The 26,651-nt window shown below is 53.9% G+C and overlaps 1 protein-coding gene across 8 annotated transcripts in view; it reads left to right on the top strand.

Annotated features, from left to right (window-relative positions):
- The window catches only part of PPFIA4 (PTPRF interacting protein alpha 4), a 73,430-nt gene that overhangs the window by 21,820 nt on the left and 24,959 nt on the right, over positions 1-26,651 (top strand). For 3 of the 8 annotated variants that reach the window (XR_005451842.1, XM_038748994.1, XM_038748992.1), the window contains exons 2-16: positions 4,533-5,149; positions 15,711-15,812; positions 15,901-16,065; positions 16,377-16,451; positions 16,774-16,875; positions 17,453-17,644; positions 17,886-18,032; positions 18,384-18,518; positions 18,771-18,854; positions 19,175-19,306; positions 19,922-19,984; positions 20,763-20,854; positions 23,377-23,494; positions 24,311-24,516; positions 26,400-26,640. Coding sequence is in view for 3 of the 8 variants with exons in the window: in XM_038748994.1 (XP_038604922.1) it covers positions 4,916-5,149; positions 15,711-15,812; positions 15,901-16,065; positions 16,377-16,451; positions 16,774-16,875; positions 17,453-17,644; positions 17,886-18,032; positions 18,384-18,518; positions 18,771-18,854; positions 19,175-19,306; positions 19,922-19,984; positions 20,763-20,854; positions 23,377-23,494; positions 24,311-24,516; positions 26,400-26,640 (2,088 nt within the window). In the remaining 5 variants the exon portion in view is untranslated. Of the gene's footprint in view, positions 1-3,391; positions 3,411-4,532; positions 5,150-15,710; positions 15,813-15,900; positions 16,066-16,376; positions 16,452-16,773; positions 16,876-17,422; positions 17,645-17,885; positions 18,033-18,383; positions 18,519-18,770; positions 18,855-19,174; positions 19,307-19,921; positions 19,985-20,762; positions 20,855-23,376; positions 23,495-24,310; positions 24,517-26,399; positions 26,641-26,651 lie in introns of those variants that run through there. The other 5 variants (XR_005451841.1, XR_005451839.1, XM_038748991.1 and 2 more) reach the window with 3 other exon arrangements.

Genomic DNA, 26,651 nt, shown 5'->3' with positions numbered 1-26,651 from the left:
ATCTTGCTTGGGGCTTCTGGTTTACAAGGCAGGGACACTGGCTATTTTATCCCCCTCTAACAGATGAGGTAACTGAGGCACAGAGACATTTAGTGACTTTTTTCCCAAAGTTACATGGCAGAGAAGTGGCAGAGGCAGAATTAGAACCCAGAATTAGAGAAGCAGCATGACCTAGCAACAAGAGCCCGGGCTTTGGAATCAGAAATTGTGAGTTCTAATCCGGGCTCTGCTGTGTGACCTGGGTAAGTCACTTTGCTTTTCTGTGCCTCAGTTACCTCATCTGTCAAATGAGGATTGAGATTGTGAGCCCCATGTGGGACAGGGACTGCGTCCAACCTGATTACCTTGTATCTATCCTGGCACTTAGAACAGTGCTTGGCACATAGTAGTGCTTAACAAATACCATAATAATTATAATATTATAATATAATAATTAATAACCCAATTCTACCACTCCCAGGACTGTTCTATTTCCACCTGGTCATACTACTTCTCAGTCCTTGGGGATGAGCTCCCCAAGGGAGTGAATTTAAAGTGAGACGAGAAGGGGACCCCAGAACTGAGCCTTAAAGGATGCCCATAGTTAGGGAGTGGGAGGCAGGGAAAAAACTAGTGAAAGAGACTGAGAAGGATCGGTCAGAGAGGTAAGAGAAGAACCAGGAGAGGCCTGTGTCAGAAAATCCAAGATTAGATGGGGTTTCCTAGAGCAGGGAGCGGTCTCTAGTGTCAGAGGCAGCCAAAGAGGTCGAGGACGATCGGGCTAGAATAGAATCCATTAGATTTGTCAAGGAGGCTGTCATATTGGTGACCTTGCAGAGAGGGTATAGTGAGAGAGGCGGAAGCCAGATTGCAGAGGGTCAAGAGGGGTGAGGAGGAGGAAAAAAAAAGTGGTGGCAGAAGGTATGCGGAAAGTGTTGGAGGATTTGGGGATGGGAACGGGAGGGGGAAGATGGGGCAATAATTGGACAGGGCAGGGATTGACGCACTGGGGTCCAGTTGAGGATAAAAGAGAGTTGCTGCTGTTTTTGCCAATACTAATAAGGATTTCCCCCATAAGGATTTTTCATCAGTTTAGACCACTTGGCTGGTCATAGCAGACTAAGTAAGGCTCAAGAACTGATCTGGGAGCCCCTTTGCCCTCAGTATTTTGGGTGCCAGCCCTGCTTTCTTCTGAAGTGCTCAAAACCCTTTCCACCTTCCACCTCAGTTATCCCCTTACATCCCTATGTGGCGGGAAGAGGCAGACTTTATTTTCCCCTTGGTCCAGGTGGGGAAGCTGTGGCCTGAAAGGCTACCTAGCAGGTCAGCAGCAGACTAGATTAGACAAGCATACTGGACTCCAACTCACACCTCTCTGGTCCTGCAGCCCCTCAGCAAGAGTCTTGCCAGGGAGTGGTGAAGAGAAGGAGCTTGGGATTCCAGCTCCTTTCTGGCCAAACAGATGGTCTCCGGCCCCAAGGGTCTCAGCAGGCCCCATGTGCTCTGAGGGCTGGTGTCCCCTCTAGGTGCAGACCGTAACCAGTCTCTGTAGCAGAATGGCTTCCCCCCCAACTCCTTGGGATCCCAATTTTGCATCCTGCCAAATCAGCACCCAACTCCCCAGCCTCTCTAGCCCTTAGGATGAAAGACAATCCCTTCTTCCCCTCCCGCTCCCTCTTTTCCTCCTGGCAAAGCTCCACTTCCCTGAGATGAGGGGGGTGGGGGTCATGTCTGAGTCCTGAGTTGGGCCCCAAACCTTCCCATTTTCCAGCATCCCAGCTAGTGTGATGACCCTTTCTTCTCCACACGCCCTGAGGACGGAACAGGAAGATGGTAAACTACTTGAGGGCAGGAACCCCCCCTTTCTTTTCTGTTCTATGTTCCAAGGGCCTAATATTCTAGAGCTAGGTACACAGCAGATGTTAAGAAAATGCTATCGAAGGGGATGATGTGGAAATGGGATTCTGGGGGATTCTGAATGGGCGTAAAGAAGAATTGTATTTGTTAAAGGGTGACAAGACACTGAGAGAAGGTTGTGGGATCGCCGTAAGGAACTGACAACCATGTGTCCTGGAGATAGGAGGCTGGAGGGGATGGTCCCATCCCCCAAACTCCTCACCATTGGCTTTAAAGCTCTTAATCCCCTTGCCCTCTCCTACCTCACCTCACTACTCTCTTACTACAACCCAGCCCGCACACTTTGTTCCTTCTCACTGTATCTCAATGTCATCTATCTCTCTGCCAACCTCTCGCTCACATCCTACTTCTGGCCTAGAATGCCCTCCCTCCTCATATCAGATAATTGCTCTCCCCCACTTCAAAGCCTTATTGAAGGCACATCTCCTTCAAGAAGCCACTCTTACTTGCTCCTTCATTCATCCTCCCTCCCATCCCCACAGCACATATATATCTGTGATTTATTTATCTGTTTAATAATAATCGTGGTATCCGTTAAGCACTTACTATGTGCCAGGTTGTCTGTCTCCCCCTCTAGACTGTGAGCTCGTTGTGGGCAGGAATGTGTCTGTTGGTTGTGTTCTCCCACAATAATAATAATAATGGCATTTATTAAGCGCTTACTATGTGCAAAGCACTGTTCTAAGCACTTAGTACACTGCTTTGCACGCAGTAAGCGCTCAAGAAGTATGATTGAATTAATGAATGAATGGTTCCCTCCAGTTCCGGGGTTCTCATGCCATGGGGCATCTCTGTTGCTGTTGGACCAGAGCAATGGGCAAGTGGGGGACAAAGAGGGTGTCATCCTTCTGGCCAGGGCAGCTTCCTGGGCCTCTAAGGGGAAAATATTTTATTATTGTTCTTCTTCTTATTGCTACTAATAATAAGAACAATAATAATAACAGTATTTGTTAAAGAGCATACTCCGTGTCAAGCACTGGGCTGAGAACTGGGGTACATACAAGGTAATTAGGTTGGACACAGTCCCAGTCTTACTCAGGACTCAAAGTCTAGGTGGGAGGGAGAACAGGTATCGAATCCCCAATTTACAGATGATGGTGATGATGGTATTTGTTGAGTGCTTACTGTGTGCCAAGCGCTGTTCTAAGCTCTGGGGAGATACAGGGTGATCAGGTTGTCCTTCATGGGGCTCACGGTCTTAATCCCCATTTTACAGAACTGAGGCCCAGAGAAGTGAGGTGACTTGCCCAAAGTCACACAGCAGTCGAGTGGCGGAGCCGGGATTAGAACCCATGACCCCTGACTCCCAAGCCCGGGCTCGTTCCACTGAGCCACGCTGCTTCTGAAGCACCAAGAAGTAGAGTGACTTCCCCAAGATCATACAGCAGGCTGGTGGCAGAACCAGGATTAGACCTCAGGGCCGGGCTCTATCCACCAGGCCACGCTGCTTCTCGGAGCTGCTATATGTTGCCGACTTGTACTTCCCAAGCGCTTAGTACAGTGCTCTGCACACAGTAAGCGCTCAATAAATACGATTGAATGAATGAATGGTGTGACCTAACCCCTGGCCAGGAGGAAATGAGTGTGACCCAGCCATCAGTGGAAGGCTTTGCTTCAACTTTCCACCCCACTGCCCTCTGAGTGTATACGTGGGAGGCGCTCGCTGATGCTGCTAACATGTGATGGTTTTGATAATAATAATAATAATAATGATGGCATTTATTAAGCGCTTACTATGTACAAAGCACTGTTCTAAGTGCTGGGGAGGTTACAGGGAGATCAGGGTGTCCCACGGGGGGCTCACAGTCTTCATCCCCATTTTACAGATGAGGGAACTGAGGCACAGAGAAGTGAAGTGACTTGCCCAAAGTCACACAGCTGACAATTGGCAGAGCCGGGATTCAAACCCATGACCCCTGACTCCAAAGCCCGGGCTCTTTCCACTGAGCCACGCTGCTTCTCTTTGATGGTGCCTCATGCCCTGCCGCCCCTCTGCCCAAACTCGGCGGGGGATGGAGTAGAGCGGCTGAGTTTCCTGCATGCCCGGATGCCCTGGCAGCACCCTGGGTGGCGGGCTTAATAGAGGGGAATTGGATTAAAGCAGAGCCGTCTGACTGGTTTAATCTATTTTGACTCCTCTTGCTCCTCCCGATCCCCACCCCCGTGGCCTGTCCTGCGGCTGCTTGACACATCCTGCTTCTGTGCCCAGTGGTACCCTCTGAATTAAGCCTGGGAGGTGGCCCTGACTTTCCCAGTGCTTTATGCAGAAAGGTGCCCTGGGGGTTTCTGGGCCCTCCAGGGAAGCCTGTACCCGCCCTGACTCCCAGGAACCGGGGAGGCGGCCACTGGAGCAGGATGCCAGTGGGGTGCCCGCTGGCCGGTCTCTTCCCCTCTGCTGGGTGGATGGCTTCTATATTTGGTCAGCGAGCCACGTGGCACAGAAACCACTGCGACTGCTCTTCTGCCAGCCGCTGGAGAGGTGGGGTGGAGGTGGGGCACAGGGCTGCAGGAGGCTGGAGCAATCCCGGGAAGGGCCGGCTCATCCTTCCTGCCCGCCCAGACCTGGCCCTGGGCATCTATCTATGCCTTCCCACTGCTGGCCAACCTCACGTCTGTCTCCTCTCTCTTGTCCACAGACCTAGTCCCGCTCTCCAGGGGTAAAGACATCACGGTACCCAGGTTGGATGCTACCAGAATCCAGTGCCCGGCGGGAGAAGTAGGGCACCCACTCTCCTGGCACAGGCAGCTCCTTATCATGGCCCGGCCTGGCTGCTGCTCGCCCATCTCCTGCTTGCCTGGCTGGAGGTTCGAGAGGCACAGGCAGCACCCTGAGAGACCCCCCAGGGCTCCGCATCACCTCCAGGCAGCAGGATCTAGGTGGGGTGAGGGTCTCTGACTTGCATCCATGTGTGGGCATGGGGAGAGCTCCCTGCCGGGATCTACTCCTGCCTGGTTAGATCTTCTCTGAGGCTGAGAGCCAGTGACCCACCCTGTGAGACCCCCACTACCCCCTCCCGCCATGTGTGAGGTGATGCCCACCATCAGCGAGGGGGACCCCCTGGGCCCCTCCCACCCTGCCGACGCGGACGCCAACTTCGAGCAGCTGATGGTGAACATGCTGGATGAGCGGGAGAAGCTGCTGGAGTCCCTGCGCGAGAGTCAGGAGAGCTTGGGGGCCACTCAGAGCCGGCTGCAGGATGCCCTGCACCAGCGGGATCAGCTGCAACGCCACCTCAACTCTGCCCTGCCCCAGGTAAGCCGGCTCCCTGACGGGCTCCGGGGGCCGGTCCGGCTCCATGCCAGGATCTGGTGCCGGGCTCTGGGGCCTGTCAGCTACCTTCTGGATTCTGGGGCCATTCCGGCTCCCTGCCGGATTCCTGGGCCAGTCTGACTCCCTGCCAGGCTCTGGTGTTGGTCTGGCCTCCCTCCTGTCATCCAGTGCTGGCCTGCAGGACTCCAACTCCCATAAGCTACCTGCCGGATTCTGGAGCTGGTCCGCTTCCTCCTGGGCTCTGGTGCCGACCCGGCTCCCTGCTGGGATCCAGTGCCGGCCCGTTGGGCTCCGGGACCTGTCAGCTCCCTGCTGGATTCTTGGGCTGGTCCGGGTCCCGCCAGACTCTTGGGACAGCCCGACTCCCTGCCAGGCTCCGGGGCAGGGCTCCAGAGCCTGGCAGCTCCCTGCCGAGTTCTTGAGCCATTCCTGCTCCCTGCCGGAGTCTGGTGCCAGTCTGATTCCCTGCCGGGCTCCGGTACTGGTCCGATTCCCTGAGGGGCTCCGATGCTGGTCTCTGGGGCTGCTGGTTTCTGGGGTCGGTCCGGCTCCCTGCCAGACTCCAGGGCAGGCCCAGCTGCCTACTGGGCTCAGCCAGCGTGGCTCAGTGGAAAGAGCCTGGGCTTTGGAGTCAGAGGTCAGGGGTTCAAATCCCAGCTCCGCTAGTTGTCAGCTGTGTGACTTTGGGCAAGTCACTTAACTTCTCTGTGCCTCAGTTACCTCATCTGTAAAATGGGGATTAAGACTGGGAGCCCCCTGTGGGACAACCTGATCACCTTGTAACCTCCCCAGCGCTTAGAACAGTGCTTTGCACAAAGTAAGCGCTTAATAAATGCTATCAAAAAAAAAAAGAACAGCCTCGGCTGGTCTCAAAGCCAACCCCCACTGCCCACCTTATCTCATCTCCTGTCCCAACAAAGCCCTGCCTATTCATTCATTCATTCAATCGTATTTACTGAGCACTTACTGTGTGCAGAGCACTGTACTAAGCACTTGGGAAGTACAAGTTGGCAACATAATAATAATAATGGCATTTATTAAGCGCTTACTATGTGCAAAGCACTGTTCTAAGCTCTGGGGGGGAATACAAGGTGATCAGGTTGTCCCACATGGGGCTCACAGTCCTCATCCCCATTTTCCAGATGAGGGAACTGAGGCACAGAGAAGTTAAGTGACTTGCCCAAAGTCACACAGCTGACAAGTGGCGGAGCCGGGATTTGAACCCATGACCTCTGACTCCAAAGCCCGGGCTCTTTTCCACTGAGCCACGCTGCTTCTAGAGACGGTCCCTACCCAACAACGGGCTCACAGCCTAGAAGGGGGAGACCCCAGTCCGGCCTTAGAGAGAAGGTTAAGGATCTGCTCGGATGTTATTTGGAGCCGTCGGTTCCTTCCCAACATCACAAAAAGAACAGAGTTACCCACCCTTACCAGCAGCTTTTCTGGGGGTACCCGTGACAACCTGGCAAATAATAATTATAATAATGAATCTGGATGATCTGCCATTGCAGATTCTGGGGTGAGCTGTGGCTGTTCCAATGCCATGGACTGCCCTGAGGTCCCCCTGGCCCTGCCCTTCGTTTTCTCCACTCCTCTTTCCCGGCTCACCCTCTCCTGCCGCTGCCCCAAAGGGAGGACAGCTGGGTGAGTCGGGTGGCTGCCGACTGTCAAAACGGTGGGGTGGATACAAGCAAATCGAGTTGGACACAGTCCATGTCCCACATGGGGTTCACATTCTTAATCCCCATTTTACAGATGAGGTAACTGAGGCCCAGAGAAGTGAAATCACTTGCCCAAAGTCACGCAGCAGACCAGTGGTGGAGGCGGGATTAGAACCCATGACCTCCTGACTCTCAGGCCTTTCTCTATCCACTAGGCCATGCTTCTTCTCTAATGGCAATCGAATGACAATCTTTCTCATCTGGTTGGGCGAGGGAGCTGCCAGGGTGCTCTCCCCCCGCACCGAGCCCCTTCTCTGCCTGCTTATAGACAGCCACCCAGCTCACCCAACTGTCCTCCCTTTGGGGCAGCAGCGGGAGAGAGTGATCTGGGAAGGAGAAGCAGTGTGGCTCAGTGGAAAGAGCCCGGACTTTGGAGTCAGAGGTCATGGGTTCAAATCCCGGCTCCGCCAGTTGTCAGCTGTGTGACTTTGGGCAAGTCGCTTCACTTCTCTGTGACTGTTACCTCATCTGTAAAATGGGGATTAATCAATCAGTTAATCAATCAATCGTATTTATTGAGCGCTTACTGTGTGCAGAGCACTGTACTAAACGCTTGGAAAGTACAAGTTGGCAACACATAGAGACGGTCCCTACCCAACAGTGGGCTCACAGTCTAGAAGGGGGAGACAGAGAACAAAACAAAACATATTAACAAAATAAAATAAATAGATATGTACAAGTAAAATAGAGTAATAAATACGTACAAACATATATACATATATACAGGTGCTGTGGGGAAGGGAAGGAGGCAAGGCGGGTAGGATGGAGAGGGGGAGGAGGGGGAGAGGAAGGAGGGGGCTCAGTGTGGGAAGGCCTCCTGGAGGAGGTGAGCTCTCAGTAGGGCCTTGAAGGGAGGAAGAGAGGTAGCTTGGCGGATGGGCAGAGGGAGGCCATTCCAGGCCCCGGGGATGACGTGGGCCGGGGGTCGATGGCGGGACAGGCGAGAGCGAGGCCCGGTGAGGAGATCAGCGGCGGAGGAGCGGAGGGTGCGGGCTGGGCTGGAGAAGGAGAGAAGGGAGGTGAGGTAGGAGGGGGCGAGGGGATGGACAGCCTGGAAGCCCAGGGTGAGGAGTTTAAGACTGTGAGCCCCCCAGTGGGACAACCTGATCACCTCCCCAGCGCTTAGAACAGTGCTTTGCACATAGTAAGCACTTAATAAATGCCATCATCATCATCATCATCAAGGAGGAATGGAGAAAATGAAAGGCAGGGTGTGGAGAGCTGAGAGCGGCCCACCGCATCAGAGCTCACCCCAGCATCTGGAGTGGCAGCTATCCTTCCTTTCAGCTACTCAACCCAGCCGAGTTTTTAACTGGACACGAATTGTCCAAGCCGTCCACACTGTTGCCCCCCCATCTTACCTCCTTCCCTTCCCCACAGCACCTGTATATATGTTTGTACGTATTTATTACTCTATTTATTGATTGATTTATTTTACTTGTACATATCTATTCTATTTATTTTATTTTGTTAGCATGTTTGGTTTTGTTCTCTGTCTCCCCCTTCTAGACTGTGAGCCCACTGTTGGGTAGGGACTGTCTCTATACGTTGCCAACTTGGACTTCCCAAGCGCTTAGTACAGTGCTCTGCACACAGTAAGCGCTCAATAAATACGATTGATTGATTGATTGATTGTTGCAGAGGGAAGGCAGGTTGGGTGGGCAAGGCTGCAGTACCGCAACGGGACAGAAGGCGGCGCCCCTGCCCCGCATCTGTGTCTGACCAGGAAAGAGGGGAGGGGGCTTCCCCATCCTCTCCCCCCACATAATAATAATAATAATAATAATAATAATAATAATAATAATAATAATAACATTTATTAAGCGCTTACTATGTGCAAAGCACTGTTCTAAGCGCTGGGAGGTTACGAGGTTTAGACTGTGAGCCCACTGTTGGGTAGGGACTGTCTCTATATGTTGCCAATTTGTACTTCCCAAGCGCTTAGTACAGTGCTCTGCACACAGTAAGCGCTCAATAAATACGATTGATGATGATGATGAATAAATGCCATTATTATTATTGCAATAATAATTATTATTACAAGGTGATCGGGTTGTCCCACGGGGGGCTCGCAGTCTTAATCCCCCTTTTACAGATGAGGGAACGGAGGCTCAGAGAAGTTCATTCATTCATTCATTCAATCGTATTTATTGAGCGCTTACTGTGTGCAGAGCACTGTACTAAGCGCTTGGGAAGTACAAGTCGGCAACAGATAGAGACGGTCCCTACCCAACAGCGGACTCATAGGCTAGACACAATCTGTGTCTGACCAGGAAATAATAATGAAGGCATTTATTAAGCGCTTACTATGTGCAAAGCACTGTACCAAGCGCTGGGGAATGTTACAAGGTGAGCAGGTTGTCCCATGGGGGGGCTCACAGTCTTCATCCCCATTTTACAGATGCAGTAACTGAGGCCCAGAGAAGTGAAGTGACTTGCCCAAAGTCACACAGTTGACAATTGGTGGAGCAGGGATTTGAACCCATGACCCCTGACTCCAAAGCCCGAGCTCTTTCCACTGTGCCAAGGCCTCCCCATCCTCTCCCCCCATAATAATAATAATAATGGCATTTATTAAGCGCTTACTATATGCAAAGCACTGTTCTAAGCGCTGGGGAGGTTACAAGGTGATCGGGTGTCCCACGGGGGGCTCACAGTTCTAATCCCCCTTTTACAGATGAGGGAACTGAGGCCCAGAGAAGTTAATTGACTTACCCAAAGTCACACAGCTGACAATTGGTGAAGCCGGGATTTGAACCCACGACCCCTGACTCCAAAGCCTGGGCTCTTTTCCACTGAGCCACGACATACTCATTCATTCATTTTAAAGCAGCGTGGCTCAGCGGCAAGAGCCTGGGCTTGGGAGTCAGAGATCATGGGTTCTAATCCCGACTCTGCCACATGTCTGCTGTGTGACCTTGGGCAAGTCACTTCACTTCTCTGACCCTCAGTTACCTCATCTGTACAATGGGGATGAAGACTGTGAGCCCCACATGGGACAACCTGATGACCTTGTATCCCCCCAGCGCTTAGAACAGTGCTTCGCACATAGTAAGCACGTAACAAATGCCATCGTTATTATTAGAGAAGCAGCGTGGCTCAGTGGAAAGAGCCCGGGCTTTGGAGTCAGAGGTCGTGGGTTCACATCCCGGCTCTGCCAGTTGTCAGCTGTGTGACTTTGGGCAAGTCACTTCTCTTCTCTGGGCCTCAGTTCCCTCATCTGTAAAATGGGGATGAAGACTGTGAGCCCCCTGTGGGACAGCCTGATCACCTTGTAACCTCCCCAGTGCTTTAGAACAGTGCTTTGCACATAGTAAGTGATTAATAAATGCCATCATCATTCATTCATTCATGCATTCATTCATCTAATCATATTTATAATAATAATAATAATGGCATTTGTTAAGCGCTTGCTATGATGATGATGATGATGCTATGTGCCAAACACCGTTCTAAGTGCTGAGGGGGGTATACAAGTTAATCAGGTTGTCCCACGTGGGGGTCACAGTCTTCATCCCCATTTTACAGATGAGGGAACTGAGGCACAGGGAAGTTACGTGACTTGCCCAAGGTCACACAGCTGACACATGGCAGAGCTGGGATTGGTTTTGTTCTCTGTCTCCCCCTTCTAGACTGTGAGCCCACTGTTGGGTAGGGACTGTCTCTCTATGTTGCCAACTTGTACTTCCCAAGCACTTAGTACAGTACTCTTCACACAGTAGGCGCTCAATAAATACGATTGATGATGATGATGATTAGAACCCACAACCCCCAACTCTCAAGCCCGGGCTCTTTCCACTGAGCCCCGCTGCTTTATTGAGCACTTACTGTGTGCAGAGCACTGGACTAAGCACTTGGGACGGTACAATGCAGCAATAAAGAGAGATGATCCCTGCCCACAACGAGCTCACAGTCTAGAAGGGGGGAGACAGACATCAATACAAATACACAGAGATCAGAGATCTCTCCCCCTTTTAGACTGTGAGCCCACTGTTGGGTAGGGACTGTCTCTATATGTTGCCAATTTGTACTTCCCAAGCGCTTAGTACAGTGCTCTGCACATAGTAAGCGCTCAATAAATACGATTGATGATGATGATGATGATCAGTACAAATAAACCAAATTACCGATATATGCATAAGTGCACTGGGGGGAAGAGGAAAGGGAGCAAGACAAGGTGACCCAGAAGGGAGTGGGAGATGAGGAAAAGTGGGGCTTAGGCTGAGAAGGCCTCTTGGAGGAGGCGTGCCTTCAGTAAGGCTTTGAAGAGGGGGAGAGTCATTGTCTGGCGGATTTGAGGAGGGAGGGCGTCCCAGCCCGGAGGTAGGACGTGGGTCAGGGGTTGGTGGCGAAGCAGGCGACAGCTGGAAGGGGGACAAATCCGGCACCCTGAAACACTCACCAAGCACAGATGGCATTTGGCCCGATCTCCTCAGGAATTCCGTTGCTTATTCATTCAATCGTATTTATTGAGCTCTTACTGTGAGCAGAGCACTGTATATTTATTGAGCGCTTATTGTGTGCAGAGCACACAGTAAGCGCTCAATAAATATGAATGAATGAATGCATGAATGAATTTGGGTTGCTCACCTCCACATCGAACAGAAACTCCTCACTGTCGTCACTTTGCCCCCTCCTATCTCACCTCGCTACTGTCTGTCCTATTAAAACCCAGCCTTAACAGCACTTATTATCTCTAATGCCAACCTACTCGCCGTACCTCGATCACCTCTCGCCCCTGTCCTGCCTCTGGCCTGAAACACTCTCCCCCCTCATATCCGACAGTCAATTATTCTCCCCTACTTCAAAACCAACTTGTACTTCCCAAGCGCTTAATACAGTGCTCTGCGCGCATAAATACGATTGATTGATTGAGAGTCCAATATAACAATAAACAGATATGTTCCCTGCCCACAACCAGCTTACAGCCTAGAGGGTTTCCTTGGGCATGACCCTGCTAGGTGTAAGAGAAGGGAGCGGGGAGGTTCAATCAATCAATCACTCGTATTAATAATAATAATTATGGTATTTGTTAAGTGCTTACTAAGGGCCGAGCACTGTTCTAAGAGCTGGGGTAGATATAAGTTAATCGGGTTGGGCGCACTCCCACATTGGGCTCACACTCTTCACCCCCATTTTACAGATGAGGTAACTGAGGCCCAGAGAAGTGCAATGATTTACCCCAAGGTCACACAGCAGACAAATGGTGGAGTTGGGATTAGAACCTAGGTCCTTCTCTCTCCCAGGCCCACGCTCTCTTTGTTAATCCATTCAGTTCATTCGGTTGCATTTGTTGAGCATTTACTGCATGCAGAGCAATCAATCAATCAATCATATTTATTGAGCGCTTACTATGTGCAGAGCACTATACTAAGCGCTTGGGAAGTACAAATTGGCAACATATAGAGACAGTCCCTACCCAACAGTGGGCTCACAGTCTAAAAGGGGGAGACAGAGGACAAAACCAAACATACTAACAAAATAAAATAAATAGAATAGATATGTACAAGTAAAATAAATAAATAAATAGAGTAATAGAGCACTGTACTAAGAGCTTGGGAGAGTACAATATAACAACAAACGGACACCTTCCCTGCCCACAACGAGCTACAGTCTAGAGACGAGTTTATAGACTAGTCTTTCCACTAGGCCAAGGTGCTTGTTGTAAGCAGTGATCATTCCTACCAACTTTATTTCACTGTATTCTTCCAATCACTTCATACAATGCTCCGTGCCCAGCGTGGCTCAGTGGCTAGAGCAGGGACTTGGGAGTCAGAAGGGCCTGGGTTCTAATTCCGCCTCCACCACTTGTCTGCTGTGTGACCTTGGGCAAGTCGCTTCACTTCTCTGGGCCTCAGTTACCACATCCGTAAATCGGGGATTCATGCAGTCGTATTTATTGAGCGCTTAATAAATACGACTGCATGAATCCCCGGTTTACAGACAACAATCAATCAAACAATCAATCAATCGTATTTATTGAGCGCTTACTGTGTGCAGAGCACTGTACTAAGCGCTTGGGAAGTCCAAGTTGGCAACATATAGGGACGGTCCCTACCCAACAGTGGGCTCACAGTCTAGAAGACTGTGATTAGAAGACCTGTATATATGTATATAACCTGTATATATGTTTGTACATATTTATTACTCTATTTTACTTGTACATATCTATTCTATTTATTTTATTTTGTTAATATGTTTGGTTTTGTCCTCTGTCTCCCCCTTCTAGACTGTGAGCCCACTGTTGGGTAGGGACTGTCTCTATATGTTGCCAATTTGTACTTCCCAAGCGCTTAGTACAGTGCTTTGCACACAGTAAGCGCTCAATAAATACGATTGACTGATTAGGGATTAAAACCGTAAGCCCTGTGTGGGACATGGACTGTGCCCAAACTGACTAGTTTGTATCTACATCAGTGCTTAGTACGATGCCTGGCACACAGTAAGCGTTTAACAAATGCCATAAAAAAAGGAACCTAAAGTGTAGAGGGATTCCCAAGCATTTCCATCCTCCAACCCCTCACCCTCTCCGAAATTTGTCCGCTCCTCCCCGGCCCCAATACCCTCTTCCTCTATAACAACAAGCTGAGGGCTTCATGGCAGACCTTAAAGGAACGGGGGTGCCTCACACCGGCTTTGCAGAACCCACCTCAGACCCCAGAGCATTGGCATAAACCAATCCCTCAGGTCCCAGTCAATCATTCAATCAGTCGTATTTATTGAGCGCTCACTGTGTGCGGAGCACTGTAGTAAGCACTTGGAAAGTACAATTCAGTAATAAAGAGAGACAATCTCTGCCCACACCAAGCTTACAGTCTAGAAGGGTAGAGACAGACATCAAAATAAGTAAACAGGCATCAATATAAATAAATAGAATTATAGATGTGTGCATATATACGTAAATCTGTGGGGCAGGGGGGAGGAAGGGCAAAGGGAGCACGTTGAGGGGATGCGGAAGCAAGGGGAAGCTGAGTCACCACACCCCCAGTGGATCTATCCTTTGGGCCCTTTCCGGAGCCATTTATGGGGACCGCTCGGACTTGGGGGACCTGTGGAGCTGTGGGAAACCGAGTCAGAAGTCAAAGAGTGGAGGGTGGGGAGCAGCCACTTCCATGGGACTTGGGGACGTGAGTGACCCTGAGGGGACGCAGGCGGGTGTTTGTATGAGAGTGTGTGTGAGTGTGAATATCAGGCATGGGAATCTCTCCTTGTGTGCCCCATCTTGCCTCTGCCCCCCGCCCCCCGGTCGGTCTCCTGGCTGGGATTTTGGGAATGCACAGATTTGGAGGATTCCTGCTTAAATCCTGATTCTTTTCCTTCGAGCAGAGATCTGGGAACGAGGTCACTGCAGCCACCGCTCCTGTTGGGTAGCCCCTTCCTTACCAGGACCCTCTGGGCGTCAGATAGTGCCTGGGGAAGGGCCAGGCCTTGGGATGGAACCTGAAATCCTGGGCCTTGCCTCCTTGGCATGCGGTTGACTATATTTCTACTCTATTACTGGGCGGCAAATGTTCCGGACTGATAACTGGGCTGAGTAAGCTGGGAAGCGGGCAGAGGGAAGCTGGGATATGGGTCTGGGAACTTCAGGGGCCTCAGAGTCTGGGACAGGCTTTCCTCAGAGTGTCTAGCCATGAGGGAGCTAAGGAATGGTTTGGGGGGAGAAGGAGGAGTGTATGTGTGTGTTCATTCGATCGTATTTATTGAGTACTTACTGTGTGCAGAGCACTGCCCTAAGCGCTTGGGAAGTACAAGTCGGCAACGTATAGAGACGGTCCCTACCCAACAACGGGCTCACAGCCTAGAAGGGGGAGACAGACAACGAAACAGAACATGTAGACAGGTGTCAAAATCGTCAGAATAAATAGAATTATAGCTATATGCACATTATTAACAAAATGAATAAATGAATGTGTGTGTGTGTCTAAGTGGAGAAAATATATATATATATATATATATATATATATATATATATATATATATATATATATATATATAACATGGGAAGTACAAGTCGGCAACATATAGAGACGGTCCCTACCCAACAACGGGCTCACAGCCTAGAAGGGGGAGACAGACAACAAAACAGAACGTGTAGACAGGTGTCAAAATCATCAGAATAAATAGAATTATAGCTATATGCACATTATTAACAAAATGAATGTGTGTGTGTGTCTAAGTGGAGAATATATATATATATATATAACATTTATGTATATATATATATATATATATATATATACCTGTATATATGTTTGTACATATTTATTACTCTATTTTATTGTGCATATTTATTCTATTTATTTTATTTTGTTAATGTGTTTTGTTTTGTTCTCTGTCTCTCGCTTCTAGACTGTGAGCCCGCTGTTGGGTAGGGGCCGTCTCTATATGTTGCCAACTTGTACTTCCCAAGCGCTTAGTACAGTGCTCTGCACACAGTAAGCGCTCAATACGATTGATTGATTGATTGATTGAATGAAGGAATGAATGGAGGTTGGGGGCTCCTGGAGGCCAGTGATGCGTTGCTCTAAGCAGCTGCACAATGGGTGTGACAGCGGGACATAAATTAGAGGAAAGGACTGACCCCCATCCCTTTCCTCTTTTGGGGCAGCCCACCATATTCTCCCCAACAACTTATAGGGGAGGGTGTGTTCCCAAGAGGGTTTGATGGGAGTTGGGGTTCGGGGCAAGAGAAGAATGACCACCTCCCAGTCCGAGTTGGGGGAGCCGCCCCTCACGACGCAGGAGCTGCTCTGCTGATTCAGGAGGCCCCGGCCCTTCTCCGGGCAGGAGTCCCCAGCCGGACAGACCCTTGGGCTTTGCAGGAGTTTGCCACGCTGACCCGGGAGCTGAACGTCTGTCAGGAGCAGCTTCTGGAGAGGGAGGAGGAGATCTCGGAGCTGAAGGCCGAGCGAAACAACACGAGGGTAAAACGGTGGGGATCCCGCGGGAGGACTGGGATGCCGGCGGGCTGGCCCCCGGCCTGGGGGCACACGCCGCTCTTCACTCCCTCAGCTGCTCCTGGAGCACTTGGAATGCCTGGTGTCCCGCCACGAGCGCTCTCTACGGATGACGGTGGTCAAACGTCAGGCCCAGTCGCCCTCGGGCGTGTCCAGTGAGGTGGAAGTCCTCAAGGCCCTCAAGTCCCTATTTGAGCACCACAAGGCGCTGGATGAGAAGGTGAGCCAGATGCCGGGTTCTTGGCCTCTCCGGTCCCCACTTCTCACCTCCCCCGATTCAGGGTCGGCCGGCCCCGGTGTGCCTGCCATTGGCGCTGCCGGCCCTGGTGTCTCTGAAGCCGCTCCTGCTGCCGGGCAGCCCAACGTATCTACCCGGACCCCGCACAGCTTTCTATTTGAGCACTGGGCATTAGGTCCGCCCCTTGCTCGTCCCAGGCCCTTCTTGGTGTCCGCCTGGCGTTGGCCTTTTCCCAAAATGTCCTCCGCCCCAGACTGGCTGGCCCCAACCCTTCCTGTCTCCCCCGGCCACAGGTGCGGGAGCGGCTGAGGGCGGCCCTGGAGCGTGTCACCACCCTGGAGGAGCAGCTGGCCGGGGCCCACCAACAGGTGAGACCCCCCCCTCCCACCTCGTGTCCCGGGCAGGCCCCGCTTCCTGCTCTGAGGTGGGAGAGTCTGCATCCTCCGAACAGCTCTGTGGTCCCTGGATGCCCAGACGGTCCCTTGGGGGGCCCATCTCGGCCGGCCCTATCACCCACGGCATCTCTGCCCTGGGATGGCCGGGGACCACACCCCTCTCTTCCCAGCCCCGCTCCCGCAGGAAGGAGCCAGGGTGGAGGTGTGAGGGAAAGGAGAGCGGTGTGATGGGCGTGCTGGGCTCTGAGCTGGGTGGCTCCAAGAGCCTAGTTCCGGGGACGGCTCTGCCCCTCAGGTGTCTGCCCTGCAGCAGGGCTCCCGGCCCCGAGATGGAGCTCCAGGGGAGGCGGGGAGCCGAGGAGAGACCCCGGAGCCGGGGCCCAAGCTCCCGTGGAAGGTGGGTGCTTTGAGGCTACGGGGAATGGGATCATTTCTGGCCTCATCTATGTCCGGACCTCCCCCTTAGGGCCCTCCCCAAGGCTTGCCTCAGCCCAAGTTCGCACCCTGGGGCCATTGGGAGCAGGGGCTGAGGGACTGACTAGGTTGGAGCCTCTCTCCTATTGCAGCACCCCAAGAGACACTTGGGTTCTAGGAGGCAATTTCCTTTCCCGCTCACTGCCCCCCCACTGTGTTCTAGATCATTCCTCGCCCCCCTTCCTGGGTCTCCATAGTTAGAATGGGGTGAGAGGCCCGCCCCTGCCTCCCAGGGATCCCCAAGGGATGGGATGCAGGAGAGCGTGGGCCTCTGGGTCGACCCGGAAGCAATCGGGGCCGAAGGCAGTTCTCTAGAGCAGGCTGGGGAGGCCTAGAGAAGACTCGGGGTGGCCCAGTGTGGTCCTACCATGTGGGAGTCTGACCCTGGGCTACCTCTGGGAAGGGACGGGGAGAGCCCCGGGGTGGAAGGACCCTGAGTGAGGGGCCGTCACCGTGTCCGGGCCTCACAGCGACTGACCAATGGCTCGGTGCATCCGGAGGATGAGGTGGGGCGGACCCTGGAGCTGCAGGAGCTGCTGGAGAAGCAGAACCTGGAGCTGGCCCAGGCCCGGGAGCGGTTGGCGGCTCTGGTGGCTACCGTGGCCGAGCTGGAGGAGGACCTGGGAACTGCCCGCAAGGACCTTATCAAGTCGGAGGAGTTGAGCAGCAAGCACCAGCGGGACCTCCGTGAGGTTAGGACCCCTAACGCCTCCACCCCCTGTCCTGCTCCCCGAGGTGGGATGGGTGTTCAGAGCTAGGTCTTGTGGGGATGGGTGGGAGGCATGGCCAGCGTTTGGGGACCAGATAGTGACACGGGGAAGTCTCCTGTGCCCCCCTGGATGGTCCGTGGCAAAGTCACTTCCCCTCTATCTACTTTCCCACCCCCATCTGTCTGCGGCCCCCACCCCTCCTGCCCCCCGCCGGCCCCCTCAGGCCCTGGCGCAGAAGGACGACATGGAAGAACGCATCACCACCCTGGAGAAGCGCTATCTCGCGGCCCAGCGGGAGGCCACGTCCATCCATGACCTCAACGACAAGCTGGAGAATGAGCTGGCTACCGAGGCATCCCTGCACCGCCAGGTCCGCGCCTGCCGGGAGCCAGGGAGGGAAGCATCTGCCCCAGGGGCCACACGGTTGGGGCAGGGCCTCCTACCCAGGCCTTGTGATGGGAACGGAGGTGAGGGGGGGGATGTGGCGGGACCCTGAGGCCCCGCATGCTCTCTCCAATTGGAGTTGTCATCCCTGTGCCTGAATAGTATGGGTGGGCTCCGCTGCAGAGGGTCATTGACCTGAGTCCTGGGTGTCCTCAGCCCCTGTCCCAAGACCCCCAACCCTTCCTCCCCTCACCAGCTTCCTCTTCTTCCTCTGTCCTCTTTCCTCCCCATCGGTCCCTGCCTGCCCTCCGTGCCCAGCCTCTCCCCTTCCCCGCAGTGCGAGGAGAAATCCCGGCACCTGCAGGAGCTGTTGGAGCTGGCTGAGCAGAAGCTGCAGCAGACCATCCGCAAGGCCGAGACCCTGCCCGAGGTAGAGGCCGAGCTGGCCCAGAGGATCGCGGCCCTCACCAAGGTGAGCGCGTCTGCCCTCTGGGAGCCCTTAGGGCCACTAGCCGGCCCCCGGCTGCCCTGAAGATGGTGGGGACTGGAGGGTGTGCCCGGCCGTTTTCTAGAGGGGCAGGTCGGGCGAAAGGTGGGGAAGACGAGTCAGCTCTAGGAACCGGCCCCACATTCCCGATCGGGCCTAAATCCAAGACGCGGACTCCCGCAGGGGGTGATGGGTTGCTGAGCGAGTGCTAAATGGGTGCTGTACTGGTGCCCACAGGCTGAGGAGCGGCATGGCAACATTGAGGAACATCTGAGGCAGCTGGAGGGGCAGTTGGAGGAGAAGAACCAGGAGCTGGCCAGGGTGAGTTTTGCCTGGGGGTCCCAGGAGGGCCCTGGTGCATTTTGGGCTTGGGAGCATGGAGTGGAGGCCCCCGGCTCTGAGAAATCTCTCAAGCCTCAGAAAAGGGCTTCCTGGCAGAGGTGACCTTGGGTGGCAATGTGTGGAAAGGAGGACAGGGGCAGGGAGACTGTCTTGGGCAGAAGGGGGGGCGGCGGTTGCAGCTTCAGAGGTAGGAGAGGTTCACTGTTGGGAGGCGGGGAATGGAAGAGCAAGGGGAGGCCGGGTGGGATGCTCCAGCTTGAGGGGTCTGTGTAAGAGTGAAAGTCGGTGGTATGCTGCAGGTGCGCCAGCGAGAGAAGATGAACGAGGACCACAACAAGCGCCTGTCGGACACGGTGGACCGGCTGCTGAGCGAGTCCAACGAGCGGCTACAGCTGCACCTCAAGGAGCGAATGGCGGCCCTGGAGGAGAAGGTAGGGCCCCTGAGTGGCGGCTGGGCTGGTTTGCCTTTGAGGCTCTTGGCTGCTCTCTCAGTGGCCTGGTAAGGAACCGGTGGCTCTCCACATGGCCCCTCTGGCCTGCTCCTTACCTGGATTCTTAATGACTCCAAACAGTATGTCAATGGGCCAGAAACCTCTTCTCAGCAAGCAAACAAGCTCCTCCCAGGGGCCTGGCCCCCTAGGCTTTTCCTGGATTGCGGGGTGGGGGGAGGTGGAGGAGGAGGAACAAGAGGAGGAGGAGGAAAATCAGCTCTGTTAGGAGGGAAGGAGCCAGCAGGGATGGCCCTGAAGGGATTATGGGGAGGTCCGGGAGCTGCTCGGTGACAGGATTGGGGGAAGGGGATGGGAAGGGAGAGGGGCCACAAAGGGGAGTTGGAGGAGAGCAATGGAAGGGTTGGGGAGGTGGCCGTGATGGGATGGGGACGGGAGTTTGGGGAGGGGGCTTGGGATCCACCAGGGAGGGGAGCATCTCTCCAGTGGGGAGAGGGTTCCAATCCAGGCTCTCGCCCGAGATGTCTCTGGAGCAGGAGGCTTGGTCGGCCTTGAGCAGCGGTTCCCCCTGCGATGGGGCTACTGTTCATCTCCTAGAATACGTTGATCCAGGAGCTGGAGAGTTCCCAGCGGCAGATTGAGGAGCAGCATCACCACAAGGTGAGCGAGGTGGGCCAGACCGGGCCTGGGGGAGCGGGGTTCCCTTCACCGTCCCATGTGCTCGGCTAACGGCCCAGACTAGTGGGAAGAAAATGGGCTTCGTTAGCTGCTCCAGCTCCTTCCTGGCCCAGGGCACTCTCCTTCCCGGTTCTTTGGGAGCAAAATGGCCCTTCAAACGGAGGACCCAGGCAGAGAACCAGGGAGCAGGACCCTCTACACTCTCAATTCCTCGAGTGCAGGGATTGTGTCAACCAGCACTTTGGTATTGTGCTCTCCCAAATGCTTAAGATGGTGTAAGTGTTCAATAAATTTCACTGATTGATTGCCCCGGGGGGGACCTGGAGGGAGGTTTTGATAGCAGTGGGGTCCTTCTAGCTGCATTCCTTCACTAGCCCTTTCTCTGACCCCAGAGTTCAGGCCTAAATTGAGAGGGAGTGTACACGTGTGTGTATGTATATGCTTGGGCACATGCCTTTTTCCCGGTCACACCCCTGGGACATTTATGTATGCTTATTTGTAGGTGAGTGTGGTGCATTCATTCATTCAATCGTATTTATTGAGCGCTTACTGTGTGCAGAGCACTGTACTAAGCAGAAACTCTTTTCCTGGCCACACCTTTCCCGGCTTCTGAGGCCTTCCTGACACCTGTCCCCCCCTTTACCCCCTTTCTCTTGAGTTAGTCAGGGCCCTGGCCGTGGGCTGAGGCTCTTCCTTTGCCCCCAGTTGGCCCGTCCATCCTGACCCCTGACCCCAGTCGCGATTCTGCCCTATCCCACAGGGCCGGCTGTCGGAGGAGATCGAGAAGCTGCGCCTGGAAGTGGACCAGCTGCGGGGGCGGAGTGGCCCGTTTGGGGAGGGGGTCCATTCCAGGTACCGCTGAGGGGGAGGAGGGAAATGAGGAGCAGAGGTTGTGGCAGGCAAGTGGGGAATCCCAGGATCTTTTCCCAGATGCCTTTGTGCCCAAGGCGTTTCCCTCCCTGCTCCTGTCAAAGATCGATTCCTGGGGTGGGACCCGACCCCGGAGGAGTGTAGGTGGGGAAGCCGAGGCCCGCGGGGTAGCTGAAACGTCAGACGGGAATCAGTGACGGACCTGAGATTAGAGCTGAACCCTTTGGCCTCCCCCCACAGGGGTGGTTGGTTAGTCAGGGGGGCCAGGGAGCTCCCAGGGTGGGGGGCTGGTGGGCAGTCCCCCCAGAATTCATCCCCTGGAGGAGCATCCAGCGTGTACAGAGGAAGGGGCAGGAGCCGGGCGGCTGCAACCTGGGGGCAGTCGGAGGCCGTAGGGAGAGTTTGATGAGCTCCCAGTCCCCGGGGCGAGCACTGCTGACAGCTCCATTTTGCAATTAAGTGTAGTTTCTTTGGCAGGGAGGAGGAGAGGGGGCCACCGCAACCAGGGGAGGAAGGGGAGAAGCAGCCGTGGAAGTGGGTCCTGTCGAACTAAATACTCACCCCAAAAACCCAAAGGCCCATGCTGCCACTACCACAAACTTTCACATTGAATCCAGCCAGAGGCAGGCGGTGTGTCCAGGAAGGACGTGGGCAGAGGGCAGTCCTGAAAAAACAAGAGGGGAGGGCTGAATTGCATCTTGAAAGGTGTAGCACAGTGCTCTGCACACAGTAAGCGCTCAGTAAATACAATTGATTGGGTTCGGTAGCGGGAAGAGCTTTCTGACTGGAAGCAGCGGGGACTAGCGGATAGAGCACGGGCCTGGGAATCAGAAGGCCCTGGGTCCTAATCTTGGCTCTGCCGCTTGCTTGCTGTGTGGCCTTGGGCAAGCCATTTAACTTCTGTGTGGCTCAATTCCCTCATCTATAAAATGGGGATTAAGACCGTGAACCCCATTTCATCATCATCATCATCATCATCAATCGTATTTATTGAGCGCTTACTATGTGCAGAGCACTGTACTAAGCACTTGGGAAGTACAAATTGGCCACATATAGAGACAGTCCCTACCCAACAGTGGGCTCACAGTCTAAAAGGGGAAGACAGAGAACAAAACCAAACATACTAACAAAATAAAATAAATAGAATAGATATGTACAAGTAAAATAAATAAATAAATAGAATAGTAAATATGTACAAACATATATACAGGTGCTGTGGGGAAGGGAAGGAGGTAAGAAGTGGGGGATGGAGGGGGGACGAGGGGGAGAGGAAGGAAGGGGCTCAGTCTGGGAAGGCCTTTGAACATGGATCGCGGCCAATCTCATTAGCTTGTATCTACCCCAGCGCTTAGTACAGTGCCTGGTACATAGTAAGCACTGAAGAAATACTATTTCATTTAAAAAGTAGGATGGAGAACAGGATGAGGCTCCAGGATCCACTGTTACGGGAGTTGATGGTGTTTGGTGTTTAAGAAACAGGGAAGGCTGGGGTCTGTTTGGTTTGTTTGAGGGGCAGGCATGCTCAGAGGCAGAGGGTTGGGTCTAGTGTCCCCTGGGGGTTCTGCCTGAGCCCAGGTTTCTAGGAAAACTCCACCCTTGAGGGTGTGTTTCTGTTTGTATTGGCTCCTGGGAGAAAAGGGAAGAGGATGGCCAGAGACTGAGAAAAAGAAGACCGTGGCAGGCCAGGACGTTCCCGGGTTGTGTTCTACTCCACGCCAGGAAATCTGGGAGACTCAGCAACCCAGTTGTTCCCTTGGCACCTGCTTCGGGTTTGGGCATGGAGAACTCGTCTTGGAGGAAGGAGAGAAGGGAAGAGGGTTAAAGGTTGGGAAATTGGGCCCCTGGGGAAAGGGGAAGAGTGAGGGGATAATTCAAGCCAGAGAAGGGAAGGCTAAGCCGCTGGGTCTGAATCACCATTTTCAGGTCCATGAAGAGTTATCTCTCTGAGGGTGAGGACAGCTGTTCTCCCGGCCCAGCGTGACTTACCGCCAGAGAAGAGTACTGAGCTGAATCCTGGCGTTTTTGTTCTCCCCAGGTCCCTTGCCTCATGGAGATGGGGGGCAAGTGTGGCAGCGGCCCAAACCTGGATGCCCAAAGAGCCTGTGTGCTGGACTGTGGGGACGAGGGGGACTTTTAAAAATGGGGGAAGGGATCAGAGCGAGTCTTGACTAGAAGACTCTTACCTCCCGAGCTCAGGCCCAGTTCTGAACCTTGGGACTCAGTGCCGGTCAGAGAGGATTGTGAATGAATTCGGGAGCCGGGGGTCAAGCGGAGATGGTGAGGGGTGGCCAGGCTAACGAGCTCTGTTGAAGGCACCAGTTGGCCTGAGCCTCCTGCTGCCCGGGAAAGAGGAGCTCTTGGGAGTGATCAGGCAACCAGAGGGCCTAAGAGTTAATCCTGGCCTGGGGGAGGTGAGGAAGCAGGAGGTGGAGAGGTTGGGGTGATGCCGCCAAGTGCAGCCCCCCACCTTCATCTCCCCGTGCTGACTGTCCCGTTCCTCCCAGGTCCCACTTGGGGAGTGCCGTGGATCTAAGATTTCCCCTAAGCAGCGTGGTTCATGCTCCCCCAGGCCCCCATGCCCTTCACCGCCGCTTCTCTGCCTTACGGGAAGAGCCCAGCAAGGTAGGAATGGTATGAGTGGGTCTGTGTGTTGGGGGAGAGGAGGGAGGTCTCTCCTGGGGGGTCCCCGGGGACCAGCCGGCCGCGTGCCTGCCTCCGGTTAAGCTTGCGGCCTGGCGTGTGTTACAAATCCTGTGCGCCGCCCTCTCTCCTCCCCGCTCCCTGGATCCCCGCAGCTGTGGCCAAGAGGGCTGGGCCTGTCAATCAGGGGCCCCAGCTGCCGGCGTGCTTCCTTTCACTCTCCCTCCTCCCCTGTGGGGAAGGGGCTGGCAGGTAGCCAGCTGGCCCAGAGGCGTCCTGGGACGGTGGGCAGAGGGCTTGAGCGGGCCTGGGAGGGTGCAGGTCCCTTTCAGCCCCCAAAGTCTTTGAGCCTGTGGGAATCTCTCCAAGGCAGAGGGTGGGATCTAGTCCATGAAGCTGTGCCCTCTGGCCTGTGTGGGGAATGAGAGGTTTTGGAGGCATGAAGTTGGGGATGCCAGGCTACCCCTCTGGGTGCCTCGCTTCCCATACCTTGCCCCTCCAACACTTAAGAGAAGCAGCACGGCCTAGTGGAACGAGCATGGCCCTGGGAATCAGAGGATCTGGGTTCTAATCCCAGCTCAACTACTTGCTGTGTGTGACCTTGAGCAAGTCTCTTAACTTCTCTGGGCCTCTGTTTCCTCATCGGTAAAAAGGGGACTAAAGACCAGGTCTCCCTCCTACATAGACCGCAAGCCCTGTGTGGGACGGAGACCATATCCGACCTGATAATCTTGCATCTACTCCAGCGCTTAGTCCGGTGCTTGGCACATAGTAAGTGTTTACTAAACACACCATTAGGACTGGGAGCTTTCTCCACTCCCGGGGGTCCTGGCCCCAGCGGCCCCTGCTTTTGACAGCGACCCTGAGATCTCGGATGTGGACGAAGAAGAGCCAGCGGGGTCGGTGGGCCCTGTGGACGTCCTCTCCCCGAGCGGCCACTCGGATGCCCAGACCCTGGCCATGATGCTCCAGGAGCAGCTGGACGCCATCAATGAGGAGATCAGGTAGGAGTTTGGGAGCAATGTCCGGAGGACCCTCCTGGGCCTGGGGCCTCCTGAAAAGAACCGAAAGGGCATAACTGCTCTGCCAGTGGTGCTTCACACAGGACAGGGGCCCAGGGTTGGCCAAACCAGTCCCCCAAGCTTAGGGATAGCAGCAGTGATCTGGATCCCCACTCCCACCACCGCCCTTTCCAGAGGGGGTCTAGAACTGACCCTTCTCCCTAGGTCCTGCTGGGGCCACTGCCCGTGGGAGAGGATCACTCCCAGGAGCACCCTTTCATTCATTCAGTTGTATTTATGGAGCGCTTACTGTGTGCAGAGCACTGTACTAAGTGCCTGGAAAGTACAATTCAGCAATAAAGAGAGACCATCCCTACCCACACCAGGCTTACAGTCTAGAAAGGGGGAGACAGACATCAAAACAAGTTAACAGGCATCAGTATAAATAAATAGAATTATAGATATGTACATATAGACACAAGTGCTGTGGGGTGGGGAGAAGGGGTGACACGGAGGGGCAGGGGTGCTGAAGAAAAGGGGGTCAGTCTGGGAAGGCCTCTTGGAGGAGGTGCGCCTTCAGTAGAGTTTTGAAGGAGGGAAATGTGATTGTTTGGTGGATTTGAGGAGGGAGGGCGTTCTAGGCCAGAGGTAGGACGTGGGCCATGGTAGACGATGCGACAGGCGAGAAGAGGGCACAGTGAGAAGGTTAGCACCAGAGGGGCGGAGTGTGCGGGCTGGGATGCAGAAGGAGACAAGGCAGGTGAGGTCAGTGATGGAGAGCTTTGAAGCCCATAGTGAGGAGTTTTTGTTTGATACGGAGGTTGATAGGCAACCGCTGGAGGTTTTTGAGGACGGGGTTGACGTGCCCAGAACATTTCTGTAGAGAGATAATCCAGGTAGCAGAGTGTAGTATGGACCGAAGTGGGGAGAGACAGGAGTTTGGGAAGTCAGAAAGGAGGCTGATGCAGTAATCCGGTCAGAATAGGATTAGTGATTGTACTAACATGGTAGCAGTTTGAATGGAGAGGAAAGGGTGGATCTTGGCGATGTTGTGAAGTGGAGACCGGCAGGCTTTGCTGACAGATTGGATATGTGGGGTGAATGAGAGAGTGGAGTCAAGGATAATAATAATAATAATAATAACAATAATGGCATTTATTAAGTGCTTACTATGTGCAAAGCACTGTTCTAAGTGCTGGGGAAGCTACAAGGTGATCAGGTTGTCCCATGGGGGGCTCACAGTCCTAATCCCTATTTTACAGATGAGGTAACTGAGGCACAGAGAAGTGAAGTGACTTGCCCAAAGTCACACAGCTGACAATTGGCGGAGCCGGGATTTGAACCCATGACCTTTGACTCCAAAACCCGGGCTCTTTCCACTGAGCCACGCTGCTTCTCTGAGCCACGCTGCTTCTCTACCAAGCACCTGACACCAAGGTTGCGGGCTTGTGTGATGGAAAGGGCGGTTGTGCCGTCTACAGTGACGGGAAAGTCAGGAAGAGGACAGGATTTGGGAGGGAGATAAGGAGCTCTGTTTTGGACGTGTTGAGTCTTGCCCGGATAGGTCTGACCTGGCCCCACGGGGTTTGATCGGGACTGGGCCGAGCTCTTGATTCAAGAGCCAGGGGCCACTAGGCTGGCTGGACCCATCTTCCCGTCAGATAGCAGACCCAAGCCATGCAGGTGCGGGTGAGAGACTGTAAGATCACTGGGGGCAGGGAATGTGTCCATTTATTGTTCTACTGTACTCTCCCAAGCGCTCAGCGCAGTGCTCTGCACGCGGTAAGCCCTCAATAAATACGACTGAATAAATGATTGAATGAGAGAGCAGTGGGGGTCTGTGGCCTGGTCTGATCCTGATTTTCCCTCCCCTCGGCCTCCCGCAGGATGATCCAGGAAGAGAAGGAGTCCACAGAGCTGCGGGCCGACGAGATCGCGACCCGGGTGACCAGTGGGAGCATGGAGGCCCTGAACCTGACGCAGCTGCGCAAACGGGGCTCGATCCCCACCTCCCTCACTGCCCTGTCCCTGGCCAGTGCCTCTCCGCCGCTCAGCGGCCGTTCCACCCCCAAGCTCACCTCCCGCAGTGCCGCCCAGGATCTGGACCGCATGGGGGTCATGACATTGGTGAGACCTGC

Source organism: Tachyglossus aculeatus, chromosome 7 (assembly GCF_015852505.1).
Source record: "Tachyglossus aculeatus isolate mTacAcu1 chromosome 7, mTacAcu1.pri, whole genome shotgun sequence".
Taxonomy (NCBI): domain Eukaryota; kingdom Metazoa; phylum Chordata; class Mammalia; order Monotremata; family Tachyglossidae; genus Tachyglossus; species Tachyglossus aculeatus.
This window is presented reverse-complemented; position numbering and strand designations above follow the sequence as displayed.